A 13,583-nucleotide genomic window follows, 5' to 3' on the forward strand; every position below is an offset into this window, starting at 1 on the left:
AATGTGGTGTAACCATCATGACATTTTTACTATTCAACCAAATAGTAATCACCATAAAGTGACAGACGACAAACTGCAGTGCTCTCTCTAAAAAAAAAAAAAAAAACAGAACTTTGTCATCAGTTGGTGGGGACACTAATATAGTTATCATTCCTGGTGTGAATAAACTGAGTCGTAAGTAATGGGATTCAGATTGTGTGTTGCTAACCTTGTACACATAGAGGTATTCCCTGAGGAAAGCAGCCTGCTGCACAGCTGACTGTTTGCTGTCGTTGATGAGAATGTGCCGGAAGGCGGCAACTGCATTCTCTGGCTGCCGCAGAGTGAAGGACTGCCGACCGATGGTGAAGTTGATGTGATCTTCAGCCAGTGTCCAGCCTTTACCTTTATACACCTGCAAAGCCTGGCAGTAGCACCTCAATGCATGTCTCTTCTGTAACAGAAAGAGAGACCATGTGAACTGACGGACACATTAAAAGAACGTGTCTGCGTCCGTGAGAGCACTTCATGTTACTGAGACATCAATAGCTTCCCCACCGCTGTTAAAGCAGCATCAGCTTCCAGGTGAAAACTGACAGCCTGACCTCATCGGACTCTGTAAACACAGCTTTTTCTTATCACTTCAGAGCCAGTGGTTTTTCAGATGCCTTGTAAGCTTTTGATTTATTCATGGCAATAAGAAGCAAACTCAGATGAGTTAATCAAACGTTAATAGTTAGCAAGATATCAGCATTTGACACCAAAGACGAGGCCTGGCATAGAGCAAGAGTATGTATGTTCCCTTGGGGTGGCCAATATGATCAAAAATTTGTATCACAATGAGTAAATTTTATTTCACGGTTAATGGTATGCTTCAAAAAATATAATTGTTTTTGCTTTAAATAAAATCTTTAAGATGTAAAATATTTTGATTAAAATATATTATATAAATATCATAACTCTGGTCACAGTCAAAAAAAAAATTAAAATAATAATAAAAATCTCACCGTAGACAAGAACAGGTCAGCAATGAAAGAATAATAAGAAACAAATTACAAACAAAAGGACAAAAAAACAATGTGAAGATATGCATAAAAACTACAGTAGAACAATTAAAGAAGAAATGCTACATAAAGTAATCAAATATATACAAAACACTGCATATTCTTCACTGTGTAAAAAAAAAATATATTTATTTTTATAGTGACAAAAGGGATTTAGTCAAGAGCAGTGAGAGATATTCTTTCTTTTGTTGTTTGATTAACATGAATGATAAACAGCAGGGATTTAAGACTGCTGTCACTTTAAGAGCTGCCCGGATCCAATATACTGTTACACAAGCGTTTTCTTTCTCAGCTGTTTGCTTTCACTTAAAGGGGTCATCGGTTGCTCATTTTTCTCCCAAGTTGATATGATTCTTTAGGGTCTTAATGAAATGTATATAACATACTCTTGTTAAAATTTTGCAATGGTAGTGTAAAACAAAACCCTTTTTGTACTGTCAAAATCAGCTCTGTTTTTAGCAAGCCGTTTTAATCCATGTTCCTGCAAATGCTAATGAGCTCAGCTATCCCCACCCCTCTCTGCCGGGGAGTGAGGAATATTCTCAGCCTCAGATGTCATGCCCATGGACTGTTGGCTAAACGTCTGATGCATATGGCACAAAAATGGGAAATGATTTAATGAGATTTATCATTATCTTTATCATAATAGGGTGATTTTGACCACACAGCATAGCAACGTCATGTGAGTCTGTAACTGCTATAGAGATGAGTCCAAAATCTCTACTACTTGAAAAATGTATATCGGTCAATCATGCCTTCCGGTACATTGCCCACCCCTAATGTTTCCCATTCAGGTTTAAGCAATACATTTTCTCTTCTACATCGCTTTTAGTTTTTACTTACTAACAATTCTTTATCAGAGGTCACAATGATCTCAGTCCATTGCATTTATGCTAGAGCTGTGCAAAAAATCTAATGCGATTTTCATGCACATCTCGTCAGTTTATGCGCTCCTGTGATTAGTAGTATATCTCCAGCATGTACGTTCAGATCAGAGTTACCAGGTTTTCACAACAAAACCTGCCCAATTACTTCTCAAAACTAGCCCTATCGCGTTTCCAGGGGGTTCCTCTATAAAAATTGTGTTGAATTGCCTGCGATTTACGCATGAAAATCGGGTTTGATTTTTTGCACAGCCCTAATTTCTGCATTGACCATGCCCCACTAAAGGCTGAGAGGATTGGCTGATGACTTTAAATGCTCAGAAAATGATAAATCTATCCAGTGGCAATCTCATCCACTTTGAGGACATCATAAGGGGAAATTATCTGTAATTTCAGCAGATGACAGGTCTTCGATCAAATTACATTTTAATTATCTCAACTCTTGCTCCATTTAATGCATTGCATGTCAGACTTTCAAAGACAAAAATCTGAAAACGTATCATTAATAATATTAATGCTGACAATGACAGATGTGTAAAGTTAATGAAAGTGTTTCTTATGTCTGCTGTCATACCTGTCCAGCTTTGCTGAAACGATGACCAGCAAGTATCATGTGGAAGGCAAACTTCCTCACCATAGGGCTGCGCATATTAATGAAACAGTGAGCCGCCTGCTCCAATAAGAGTGCGCTTCGCAGGTCAGAGTCCTATCAGAGAGAGAAAGAGGAAGTGATTTGAATTGGCAATTGGCCTAGCCAAAAGAGTGAGTTTGAAATGGGAACACTTGTTTGAAATTGCACACTTGGCAAAACATTTGGTTTAGTTTTAGTAATTTAGATGTGATACAGAAACGCTGTCAGATGGGACTTGAGCTCACCTCACTGGTCATCTTGATCAGAAGTGTGGCAGCATCTGAGTATTTGGTCTGACTCTTCAAAATCTCAGCACTTAAAAGACAACACCGCTCAGCCAATAGCATGTTTCTGTGACATAAACATGAAAAATAGTCTCATACACATCATATGCATGCAGATTTCCAACAAAATCTGAATGATCTCTCAAGTACTTATGCAACATAAACTGATGCCTAAAAACAGAAGCAACAACTAAAACTATTTAAAGTACTAATAAAATCAATAAAAAAATTAATCTAAAGTATTAAATTAAGCAAGGCCTAAAAAAATTAAGCAAGAATGAAAAGGTATACACATTTATTTTAGTGCTGAGCAACGATTACTTGCAAATAATCACATCCAAAATAAATGTTTTTGTTTATATATTTGTGTGTACTGTGTATATTTATAATGCATATATAAAGACAAACACATACATTATATATTTTGAAAATATTTATATTAAGTTGTAAATGTATATTCTTTAATTAATCTAATTATATATATTCTTATATTATATATATATATATATATATATATATATATATATATATATATATATATATATATATATATATATATATACACACACACACACACATACACGTTTGTTTTTGTGAAAAGTGGGGACATCCCATAGGCGTAATGGTTTTTATACTGTACAAACTGTATATTCTATGGCCCTTCACCAACCCTACACCTAACCCTAACCCTCACAGGAAACTGTGAAGTTTTACATTTTTACTTTCTCAAAAAAAAAACTCATTCTGTATGATTTATAAGCATTTAGAAAAATGGGGACATGGGTTATGTCCTCATAAGTCACCCTCTCCTTGTAATACCTGTGTCATACCCATGTCATTATACAGAGTTGTGTCCTGATATGTCACAAAAACACACTTTTTCAGACAATGAATGGTCCAAGACTGTAGTTGAGAGGTGACAGAAGCTTCTAAGCACTTACAGAAAGCTTTAATTGGTGATTTTAAAGAATAAAAGACTGATTTTTTTTGAACAAATGTTTAGAGCCAATTTGAATTTCATCATGATTCATCATAGTTCCATTCTCAGAAACACTCAAAAGTGTATTAACAAACTTTCTCTAATACTTTACTGATGCCTTTGTTAAATTGTTTTCATAAAATTTTGTTCGCCGCAACAAAACGACTTGCAGGTCAGGGGTTGAATAATTTTGATTGCAACTGTATATACATATATATACACACATATATACACACACACACACATACATATATATATATATACAATACAGACCAAAAGTTTGGACACACCTTCTCATTCAAAGAGTTTTCTTTATTTTCATGACTATTCAGTCACACTGAAGGCATCAAGGGCTATTTGACCAAGAAGGAGAGTGATGGGGTGCTGCGCCAGATGACCTGGCCTCAACAGTCACCGGACCTGAACCCAATCGAGATGGTTTAGGGGTGAGCTGGACCGCAGACAGAAGGCAAAAGGGCCAACAAGTGCTAAGCATCTCTCGGGGAATTCCTTCAAGACTGTTGGAAGACCATTTCAGGTGACTACCTCTTGAAGCTCATCAAGAGAATGCCAAGAGTGTGCAAAGCAGTAATCAAAGCAAAAGGTGGCTACTTTGAAGAACCTAGAATATGACATATTTTCAGTTGTTTCACACTTTTTTGTTATGTATATAATTCCATATATAATTCCACACGTGTTAATTCATAGTTTTGATGCCTTCAGTGTGAATCTACAATTTTCATAGTCATGAAAATAAAGAAAACTCTTTGAATGAGAAGGTGTGTCCAAACTTTTGGTCTGTACTATATATACACACAAATACACACACACACATACATATATATATATATATATATATATATATATATATATATATATATATATATATATATATATATATATATATATATATATATATATATATAAATAAACTGAACATATAAAATTCATTTCAATAAGCAACAAATTGATGAAAACCTAAAAGATGAAGTAAAAAATGAAAACTGATTTATTGATTGATTTAATTAAGCCACATAATGTGTTATCCAGTCTACAAAAACAAAGCAAGAATATGATTATAAAATGAAAATAAATAAATACTACTACTACTAATAATAATAATACCATAAAAATAAAAATAAACATTCTAAAAGAACACGAAGCAATGTTCACCCTTAATAAATGTCCAGCCTATTTATTTAATAAAAATACACACATTTTTAAAAGATAAATAAAATAATATACAAGAACTAAAACAAATGTCATTTAATTTATTAAAGGGGTCATCAGATGCCTATTCTCAACTAGTTGATATTATAATAATAATTTCTTATATTTATATAGCGCTTTTCTGGGCACTCAAAGCACTTATAACATAGAAGGAGGGAACCTCCTCAGCTACAACCAGTGTGCAGCATCCACCGGGATGATGTGACAGCAGACATTTTGCACCAGAACGCCCACCACACACCAGCTTATCAGTGGAGAGGAGACAGAGTGATGAAGCCAATCAGCAGATGGGGATGGTTAGGAGGCCATGATGGTCAGAGGCCAATGGGAGAAATTGGGCCAGGATGCCGAGGTTACACCCCTACAACATCTCACATCCAAAAGACTGTATTTTTTGACACTACAGTGTCCCCATCACTACACTGGGGTGCTAGGACCCACACAGACACAGGGGTGAGCACCCACCTGCTGGCCTCACTAACACCTCTTCCAGCAGCAACCTAGCTTTCCCAGGAGGTCTCCCATCCAGGTACTGACCAGGCTCAATCCTGCTTAGCTTCAATGGGCAACCAGCCTTGATAAGATTGATATGCTTCTTTAGGGTCTTAATGAAAGGACTATAACATACTTTTTTTTTTTTAATTCTCAAAAGTTAATGTAAAACAACACCCTTTTTACCCTGTCAAAAAAGCCATTTTGTTGCATGCTGCTTTAAATGCAAATGAGCTCTGCTCACCCTGCCCCTTTCTTCTGAGCCACTCTCTGAAAGACAGTAAACTTTAGCCGCATTCATCGTGAAACCTGCCAACAATCACGTTTTTAGGAAAAACTATTTGCAAAGATTCTTAAAAAAATGTATAATTACTTCTTCTATGTGAACGAATGATTTGCGCAAACAGACGCATTTAGGTAGATCAGGGGCGCATTCCCTTCAAAAACAAATGTTATCCACAGCGTCTTAAACAGCTCAGATGTCGGGGGTAAATAACGACTGCTATGTTCATTATTACATCAAACTATAAAATCAGTCACTTAGGAGTCGATCTTGTCTACATCTGCTCTGGCAGTGAAACAGTGGTGGACTGAACAAACATTTATGTTCAAACAACTTGTAAAAGTGTATTTTGCATCCGATGACCTCTTTAAAAAAAAGAAAACAAACATACAAAACAAACACTGATGATGCTAAAACAGAAAGAAAAAACAAACTAATTTCATTTATTAATTTGTTGATTTAAATTACTAATGGAAATGGTAAAAGTACTAAACTTGTTTTTAAAATTTTGTATGAAACACTGAAGCAAAAACTGGCTAGTTACTTAATGTATTACAACACTCGAAATGAAGCAAGAACTAATATTAAATCTCAATTTTAAAAGCATTAGATTTACTTAATTTTGTTTTTAAATATTTTACATTTTAAATACTAAAAACAATATGTTACCAAATAGTATATAAATGGGGGTAGGAAGAAAATAATTCCATATGAATCAACGAAGCAGTAACATGCTACAAAACCAAACGCATGTTCTTACTTGCACACGTCTCTGTAGGTCTGAATGGCCGTGTCCATGTAGTGTGCTGGGTAAGGCCTGGGAGCCCCAGTTTGCAGAAAGGCAGCGACAGCAGCCATCTCCTATAGACACAGAGACAGCAGGCATTCAGTCTGAGACGAGTTCAATCAGTATTCCTCTGATAACCCATAGAAACAACGCTAGAGTCCCTAATCTCACGCAGTTATGAGTGCTGTGTGCATCTCACCAGCGCTCCAGCAGCATACAGCATGGCCTGGTCAGAGAGGAAGTCCTTCTTGGCAGTGTGGTAGCAGTTGTAGGCCAGCTCATAGTGCTGAACGAGGAAACAGAGGTCGGCCATCTTCCTGATCTGAAGCTCTGGGGCCTCTGAGGGATAGCTGATATCACAGGGGTCAAGAGTCAGATGAGAACAACAAAAACAATTGAATTCGTACTTCAAGTCACTTACAGCAGCCCTGCAGTGTTCTTTAGTTCAGCAATACTCTTCTCTGGGACCTTCCCTCCACCAAACAACTTCTTAGTGGCGGAGAAAAGAGATCGGCTCAGGCCTTTTCTTGAGACAAGCTAGAATGAGAGAAAGATAAAGATATACATATACACACACACATATATATATATATATTTTTTTTTTTTTTTTTTTTTTTTTTTTGAGTGTACACAAATAAAGGCAGACCTTTATACAGTGATGCATTATTAATAAGACAATAAGTGTTTAAAGTTGATTCTGCTGGTATAAGTGAAGTGATCACACATGCACGCACGCACACACACACACACACACACACACACACACACACACACACACAAACTGGTCCGAATACTATTTTTTGAGCTTCGAAGCTTCGGTAGTAATCAACACCGAATATATGAATCTTTGGAGGGAGGGGCTGAACATATTCTTCTCTCTAATAAAGGCACGAATCTCTGTGTGTGTGTGTGTGTGTGTGTGTGTGTCTGTCTGTCTGTTTGCATTTTTATTATGTCGAGAAGCATTCATCCAATCGACCCGCGTGGCGGGTTGTGTTGCTGCAGACCCAACTTGACTTGACTACAGAACAATACTTTTAATATAGACAAACTTTTATAAGGCTGAGCTACTGTACCTTTTTTTTTTTTTTTTTTTTTGGCTGCCATATCTGCAAGTATTTTCCAAGCAAATTAAGTGCACATTTTTGTCACGTGTAAAATTCCAGTTTATGGAGGATAAATGCAGCTCGTTTTTTTACACCAACAATATACTATAGGCAAACTACTTACAGAACTTGGGTGATTTTTCAAACTTGATGTGCTGTTGTGGAAGGCCAGTTTCAAATCGCATATCACACTGCCTTTATCTTGTCCTCACTCAATTTAAAGTGCTCCCACACAGCTGATGACTTCAGCATTTTGTTTTCTCTTCCAGATAAACTGAATCATGACGTTCAATCATGGCCAATTCATGAGCCGCTTTTCCACTATGGTTCGTTTGACTTGAGTGATCGTTCCATTTAGCAGTCCCTGGCTCGGTTGGAAGAGGTGGGCCAGAGTTATTTATAGATTAGTAAGTGTGAGTGCTAACCGTGCCGGAATCAAGATCTTCTGATATGTGCTGCATGATTGCATTGATATTTCTGAACGGCAAAAGCTATAGATCTGTAAAGCAATATATTGTGAGAGGGACGTGTGTTACCGCGTCCCATACGACATAAAATAATAAACCATAAAGTTATCAAAACAATGCACTCCACTGTGTAGAGCGAGAGAGCTTCTCTGCTTTCTTCACATGGTATCGGAAACTTCCTATTTCAACGTATAAAGTCATGATTATGAGCCCGTTGCATTCTTTTCTGTTAAAAATAACAGTAAACAGTGGTTTGTGAATGCTGATGCTTAGCCTAAGTAATTTGATCGGGAGCATCCCCTCCTCTTACCCATGATTTGTCTGTATGTGTATTCAGAGCCAGTGAGCAACGGACTTTCATAATAATAATAATAATATTAAAAAACTGCGTTACCACGCAACAAAATAATTATTTTCGTTAATCAATTAATGTGTTAACTTGCCCAGCCCTAATACATACATAAAATATAAATTTGTATTTATTTTTTGGATTAAATAAATACAGCCTGGCTGAGAATTCAAAACATTTAAAAAAAAAAAAGTGTAAATCTTACAGCCCCCAAACTTGACATCTCAAAATACAAAAATAAAATACACAGCTTCCAGGAACAGCAAAGAAAGAGTCAATCAATTCAGAGACTTGAGATGAAATACATGGCTGGTTTGTGTTTATGTACCTGGTCGTTTAGCTGCCGTATGTTCTTCTCGATGTGCGGCAGTAATCCTCTGAAGGTGAACTCCTGGATAAACTGCCGGATGTGGTCATGGTCGTTCAGGGTCAGGCAGGTTCCTCGAGGGGTCGGGGTGGTGTTAGAGATCACGCTGCCCTGTTTTTCAGGCCTCGTCACATCCACATTGTTTACAGACTGACTGGCATTGTTGCTAGGGTAACCGGCATCAGTGGGCTGGTCCAGCTGCAGAGGATGAGTCTCTGAGACGCCGTCTGCAAACACAAGATGAACATCTAATTAACATAAGACAATCATTCAATCAATCTCATCAATATGAGGTTTATAACCAAAATCCCTGATAATGGGGTTCAACTGTGCTGGACTAACCTCTAAAGGAGGGATCAAGACCATCTTCCTCTGCGCCGATGTTGTTTTCAACCGCATTACACACTGCAGATTCTTCATATATCTCCTATAAAACGTCACCAGGGATGAGGAACATGTTATTATTCTTATTATTAATATTAATATTATATTCTTATTATTAATATAATAATATTATTAATAATAATAATATTATTATTATTATTTCAGTTATTATTCATTTTTTATGTCATAAGTCTCTAACAAGAATAATGTAAAAACAACTAACACAGCAATCAAAACCTATTTTAGTTTTACAAATTCACATTCACTGTAAAAAATGACCTGCAATTTTTAAAAGAGTTATTTTATACCCGATTATGTTTACCGGCATTTTGTGTGACCATTAAGCATTGTAAGAGAGCTGTGAACATGCAAACAATTAAACCATATTATTGAAATATGAACTTATTAACAACATTTAAATATTAATTCTTGTACTCGTACTTCAAGAAAATATTTTAGGTAAAATGGGTTCAGCTGAAAAAAAAATGTATAAATGTAATTTATTAAAAATACAAATATTGCATTAAACTTTCACCCTCGATCTGTAAGGTCTCTGTTATCAAAACTTAATTTTTGGCCACAATAAGCTGCTATGTGGACCAGACCTTATGACCATAATCAAAAGTGTATGAGTTGTACTGTATGTTCAGAGCCTGAAGTGAAGTTGTGGCACTCACAGGGTTGTGTATGCTGCTCTTGTGTAAGTACTGACTCCAGGGGTCCGGCATCTGTTCGTCCGCACCAGTGCTACCACTCCTGGAGTTTATCTTGAGCAGATAGCAGCCCTGAGTACCATACCGCTGTTTCATATCCTCGTACACAGAGTCCGCCCTGAGAGATGCAGAGACACATCGATGCTTGTTCTATACCATCATAAATATATATGACAGCCTAATCTTTCTCCCCACATTCATCTTATCTTCTATTCATCAGACCTTGAGGCTGCAGGCAGCATACGATTAGTGTGACTGGCAACTGATCTACATGCAGAGAACTCTCTGAGGAAGAAGTGGGTGACGTCAAAAATTAATATTCATTGAAAAATGCTTTGAAAATGCATTAATGTTGCTTTTTAAGATTCATTTTTATTCTACTCATACTACTTTCTCCAATTAAATGTATGCAATTACAAAGGAGAAGCAGAAATGTTTTCTCCTGACATCACTTCAGCTGTAATCCCTGAGGCAGTGTTGGATATATGTTTCCAGTGTTAATCAACTCTGTTCGTTTAATTGCAGAATCAGAACAAGCAGTTGGAATTTGTTGGAACTGCATTCAAAGCATTTATGATTCACTACATGCTGGAAATTTATTCAAGATAATTCCAGACATCAGCTACATTTAAAAGGTTTAATTAAGAATTATTTTCCAGTGAAAGTAACGATGATGAATCGTAAGTGAACGCATGCTGACGTGCATGTGGCTCTATGCAAATGCACACAAAAACATGAAAAGTAATTAAAGAACAAAAAGTTATAACAAATATTTTGTCGTTTTTTATTCACTTTGATGTAATTTCTGGACAAATATATTGGTTCATAGTCTGTAATAATGCTTGATCCAGTGGAAAAAGTCCACCCCCCCCATTATCCTCTCACATCAACATTTTATAGCTAATGGACTCATATTTTAGCCAGAAGCAATTATTTAAAATTTAAAATGTCTTAATTGGGGAATTTTTTCAAACACACAGCTTTGCACTTCACAAGATATTATTGATAGATAGAAGTTGTGTGAATTGTGGATTATTGTGTTTTTATCTACTGTTTGGACTCATACTGACGGCACCCATTCACTGCAAAGGATCCATTGGTGACCAAGTGTTGCACTACTAAATTTCCAGAATTTTCTTAAGAAATAAAATAAGTATATCTTTCAAGCATTGCATTTCTTACAAACTTCTTAAAGGAATACTCCACCCCAAAATGAAAAATTAGGTCATTAATCACTTACCCCAATGTCGTTCCAAACCCGTAAGAGCTCCGTTCGCCTACGGAACACAATTTAAGATATTTTGGATGAAAACCAGGAGGCTTGAGACTGTCCCATAGACTGCCAAGTAAATAAAAGTTTCAAGGTCCATAAAAAGTATGAAAAGTTGTCGTCAGAGTACTCCAATCTGGGTTATATGAAGCGACGTAAACGCTTTTTGTAAGCGAATAAAAAAAAATTCAATAATTCCTTTGTCAATGGTCTCCTCTGTGTCACTCCATATCACTATCACTTGATTTGAAATAAAACAGCGCATCCCATCCAGAGGACACAGAAGAGCATACGCTGCACGGTGATATGGAATGACACAGAGGAGACAGTTGACAAAGGAATTATTGATAAAGTCGTTATTTTTGTTTTCTTCGCTTTAGACATGTGCCGGTATTCGGTAATGCAATATATCACAGTAATGAATATGCATGATATTGTTATCATAAATATATATTACAAATTATTCCAAATTTGGAATGCATTTTAAGAATCCTATTCCCATCAACTGGTCAAACTGCACAACAGCGCTGTATGCTGCTTGAAAGAAGTGTGCGCTCTGATGTAAACAAGCACGCATGAGAAGCACACGGGGGAACACGTGAGAGACGAGCTGAATGAAAGCACATTCACTCTCTGACAGCAGATGGCGCTAAAATACAGCCCTTACAATGGAAACCCCATAAATAAAGCAGCTGTGCTACTTTCTAAAATATATTTAAATATTTTTAAATAGCCAGTCAGATCTGTGGATTCACTATGATGCTCATCACAACGCGAAATACTTAAATATTTAGACTTAAGTAATTTATTTTCAAACTTTTTTTTTATTTTTTATTTTTTTTATCTGGACTACAACATGCCCTAGATATTGTTTGAAAGTGTTTTTATTCTTTATTGTTCATTCACACTTTACATTAGGGCATCATAAGTTAACAGTTAATTCACTGGTTAACATAAACTGCCAATGAAAAACTCTGAAAAACTATGAAAAAATTCATTAATCTTAGGTATTCCAATATTTAATAACACGTTAAAATCTAAAGTTGCAACTTTGTAATTTAATGAGCTAACATGAACTAAGACTTGTATTTTATAACAGATTAATAACTTCTGCAGCAAATGTAGCTATTGCTCATGTTAATGTTTATGGTTAACTAATTAAGTTTTATTGTAAAGTGATACCTATGGGTCTTTATAGTTCTTTTGCACTTTTAACGTTATATATTTTTCTGTATTGCTTTATTGTATTTAAATGTTCAGTTATTTTTGTTATAACAAAAAAAAAAATTAACCTGTTATACAGTTTTATGATGTTACACAGTTTTATGACTTTTTTTAAAAATTTAAATATCAATACTGTGATAATACCGTATACCATGATAAAAGCATCAGCAATTAATTGCAACAGGAAAATTTGATACAGGCATATCCTTACTTCGCTTACAAAAAGTGTTCCTGTCGCTTCATATAACCCAGATCGCACATCTGATGGCAGATGGAGTATTGTGACGACGACTTTTCATACCTTTTCTGGACCTTGACACTGTTATTTACTTGTCAGTCTATGGGACGGTCTCAAGCCTCCAGGTTTTCATCCAAAATATCTAACATTGTGTTCAGAAGACGAACAAAGCTTTTACAGGTTTGGAACGACATTGGGGTTAGTGATTAACGACAAAAATTTGGGGTGGATTAACCCTTTAAAATGTATCTCCTTTTAAGGGTAGATTTTCAGTGAATAACGACTTCAAATTAAGATGAGGCTGATTAAATAATGACAGCATTCACATTTTTGGGTGAACTTTCCCTTTTACCATTATGTGTGACAGTTTGACAGTGCAAAACTTTGAGAAAAAAGAAGAAGAAAGCATAACCCAGAAACAAGCAACACAGGTATAAGAGAACACTTAAGACACACACACCTCTCCTCGTCTCCTTCACTGATATCATGGAGCAGGACATAATATTTGAGCGTGTTGGGGATGAACCATTTGGGATGAGTGTATTCCCCACTGTGCTGGATCCTGTGCTGTTCCTGTGACAGCTTAAGGAACTGTTCTGTCGGCATCGCCTCACGGGACGACACAACCAACATACCTGCAGCCGAGTTCAGGAGATCTTGCAGAATACAGATGAACAAAACTGAGACTGACAGAAAAAGGGTGCTATCTTGTGCTGTACATTTTTTTTAAAACACTTAAATCAAAAATATGGCCAGACTGGTTAAAAAAGTTTGAATTTGACTGGTTAAAAAAGTTTGATAAATGCAGAGTTGGTCATCAATAGACAGTTTTTCTTGCAATTTTATTAAATA

The 13,583-nt window shown here is 36.1% G+C and overlaps 1 protein-coding gene across 2 annotated transcripts in view; it reads right to left on the minus strand.

The window, feature by feature from the left end:
- Positions 1–13,583, minus strand: part of LOC132106944 (trafficking protein particle complex subunit 8-like) — a 56,756-nt gene that overhangs the window by 32,133 nt on the left and 11,040 nt on the right. For both annotated transcript variants that reach the window (XM_059513050.1, XM_059513049.1), the window contains 10 exons: positions 13,192–13,366; positions 9,964–10,117; positions 9,245–9,329; positions 8,864–9,129; positions 7,035–7,150; positions 6,813–6,963; positions 6,587–6,687; positions 2,804–2,909; positions 2,502–2,633; positions 209–433 (listed from right to left, as the gene is read on the minus strand). In XM_059513050.1, coding sequence (XP_059369033.1) covers positions 209–433; positions 2,502–2,633; positions 2,804–2,909; positions 6,587–6,687; positions 6,813–6,963; positions 7,035–7,150; positions 8,864–9,129; positions 9,245–9,329; positions 9,964–10,117; positions 13,192–13,366 — 1,511 coding nt within the window. The remainder of the gene's footprint in view (positions 1–208; positions 434–2,501; positions 2,634–2,803; positions 2,910–6,586; positions 6,688–6,812; positions 6,964–7,034; positions 7,151–8,863; positions 9,130–9,244; positions 9,330–9,963; positions 10,118–13,191; positions 13,367–13,583) is intronic.

The sequence above is a fragment of the Carassius carassius genome, chromosome 27 (assembly GCF_963082965.1).
Source record: "Carassius carassius chromosome 27, fCarCar2.1, whole genome shotgun sequence".
Taxonomy (NCBI): Eukaryota; Metazoa; Chordata; class Actinopteri; order Cypriniformes; family Cyprinidae; genus Carassius; species Carassius carassius.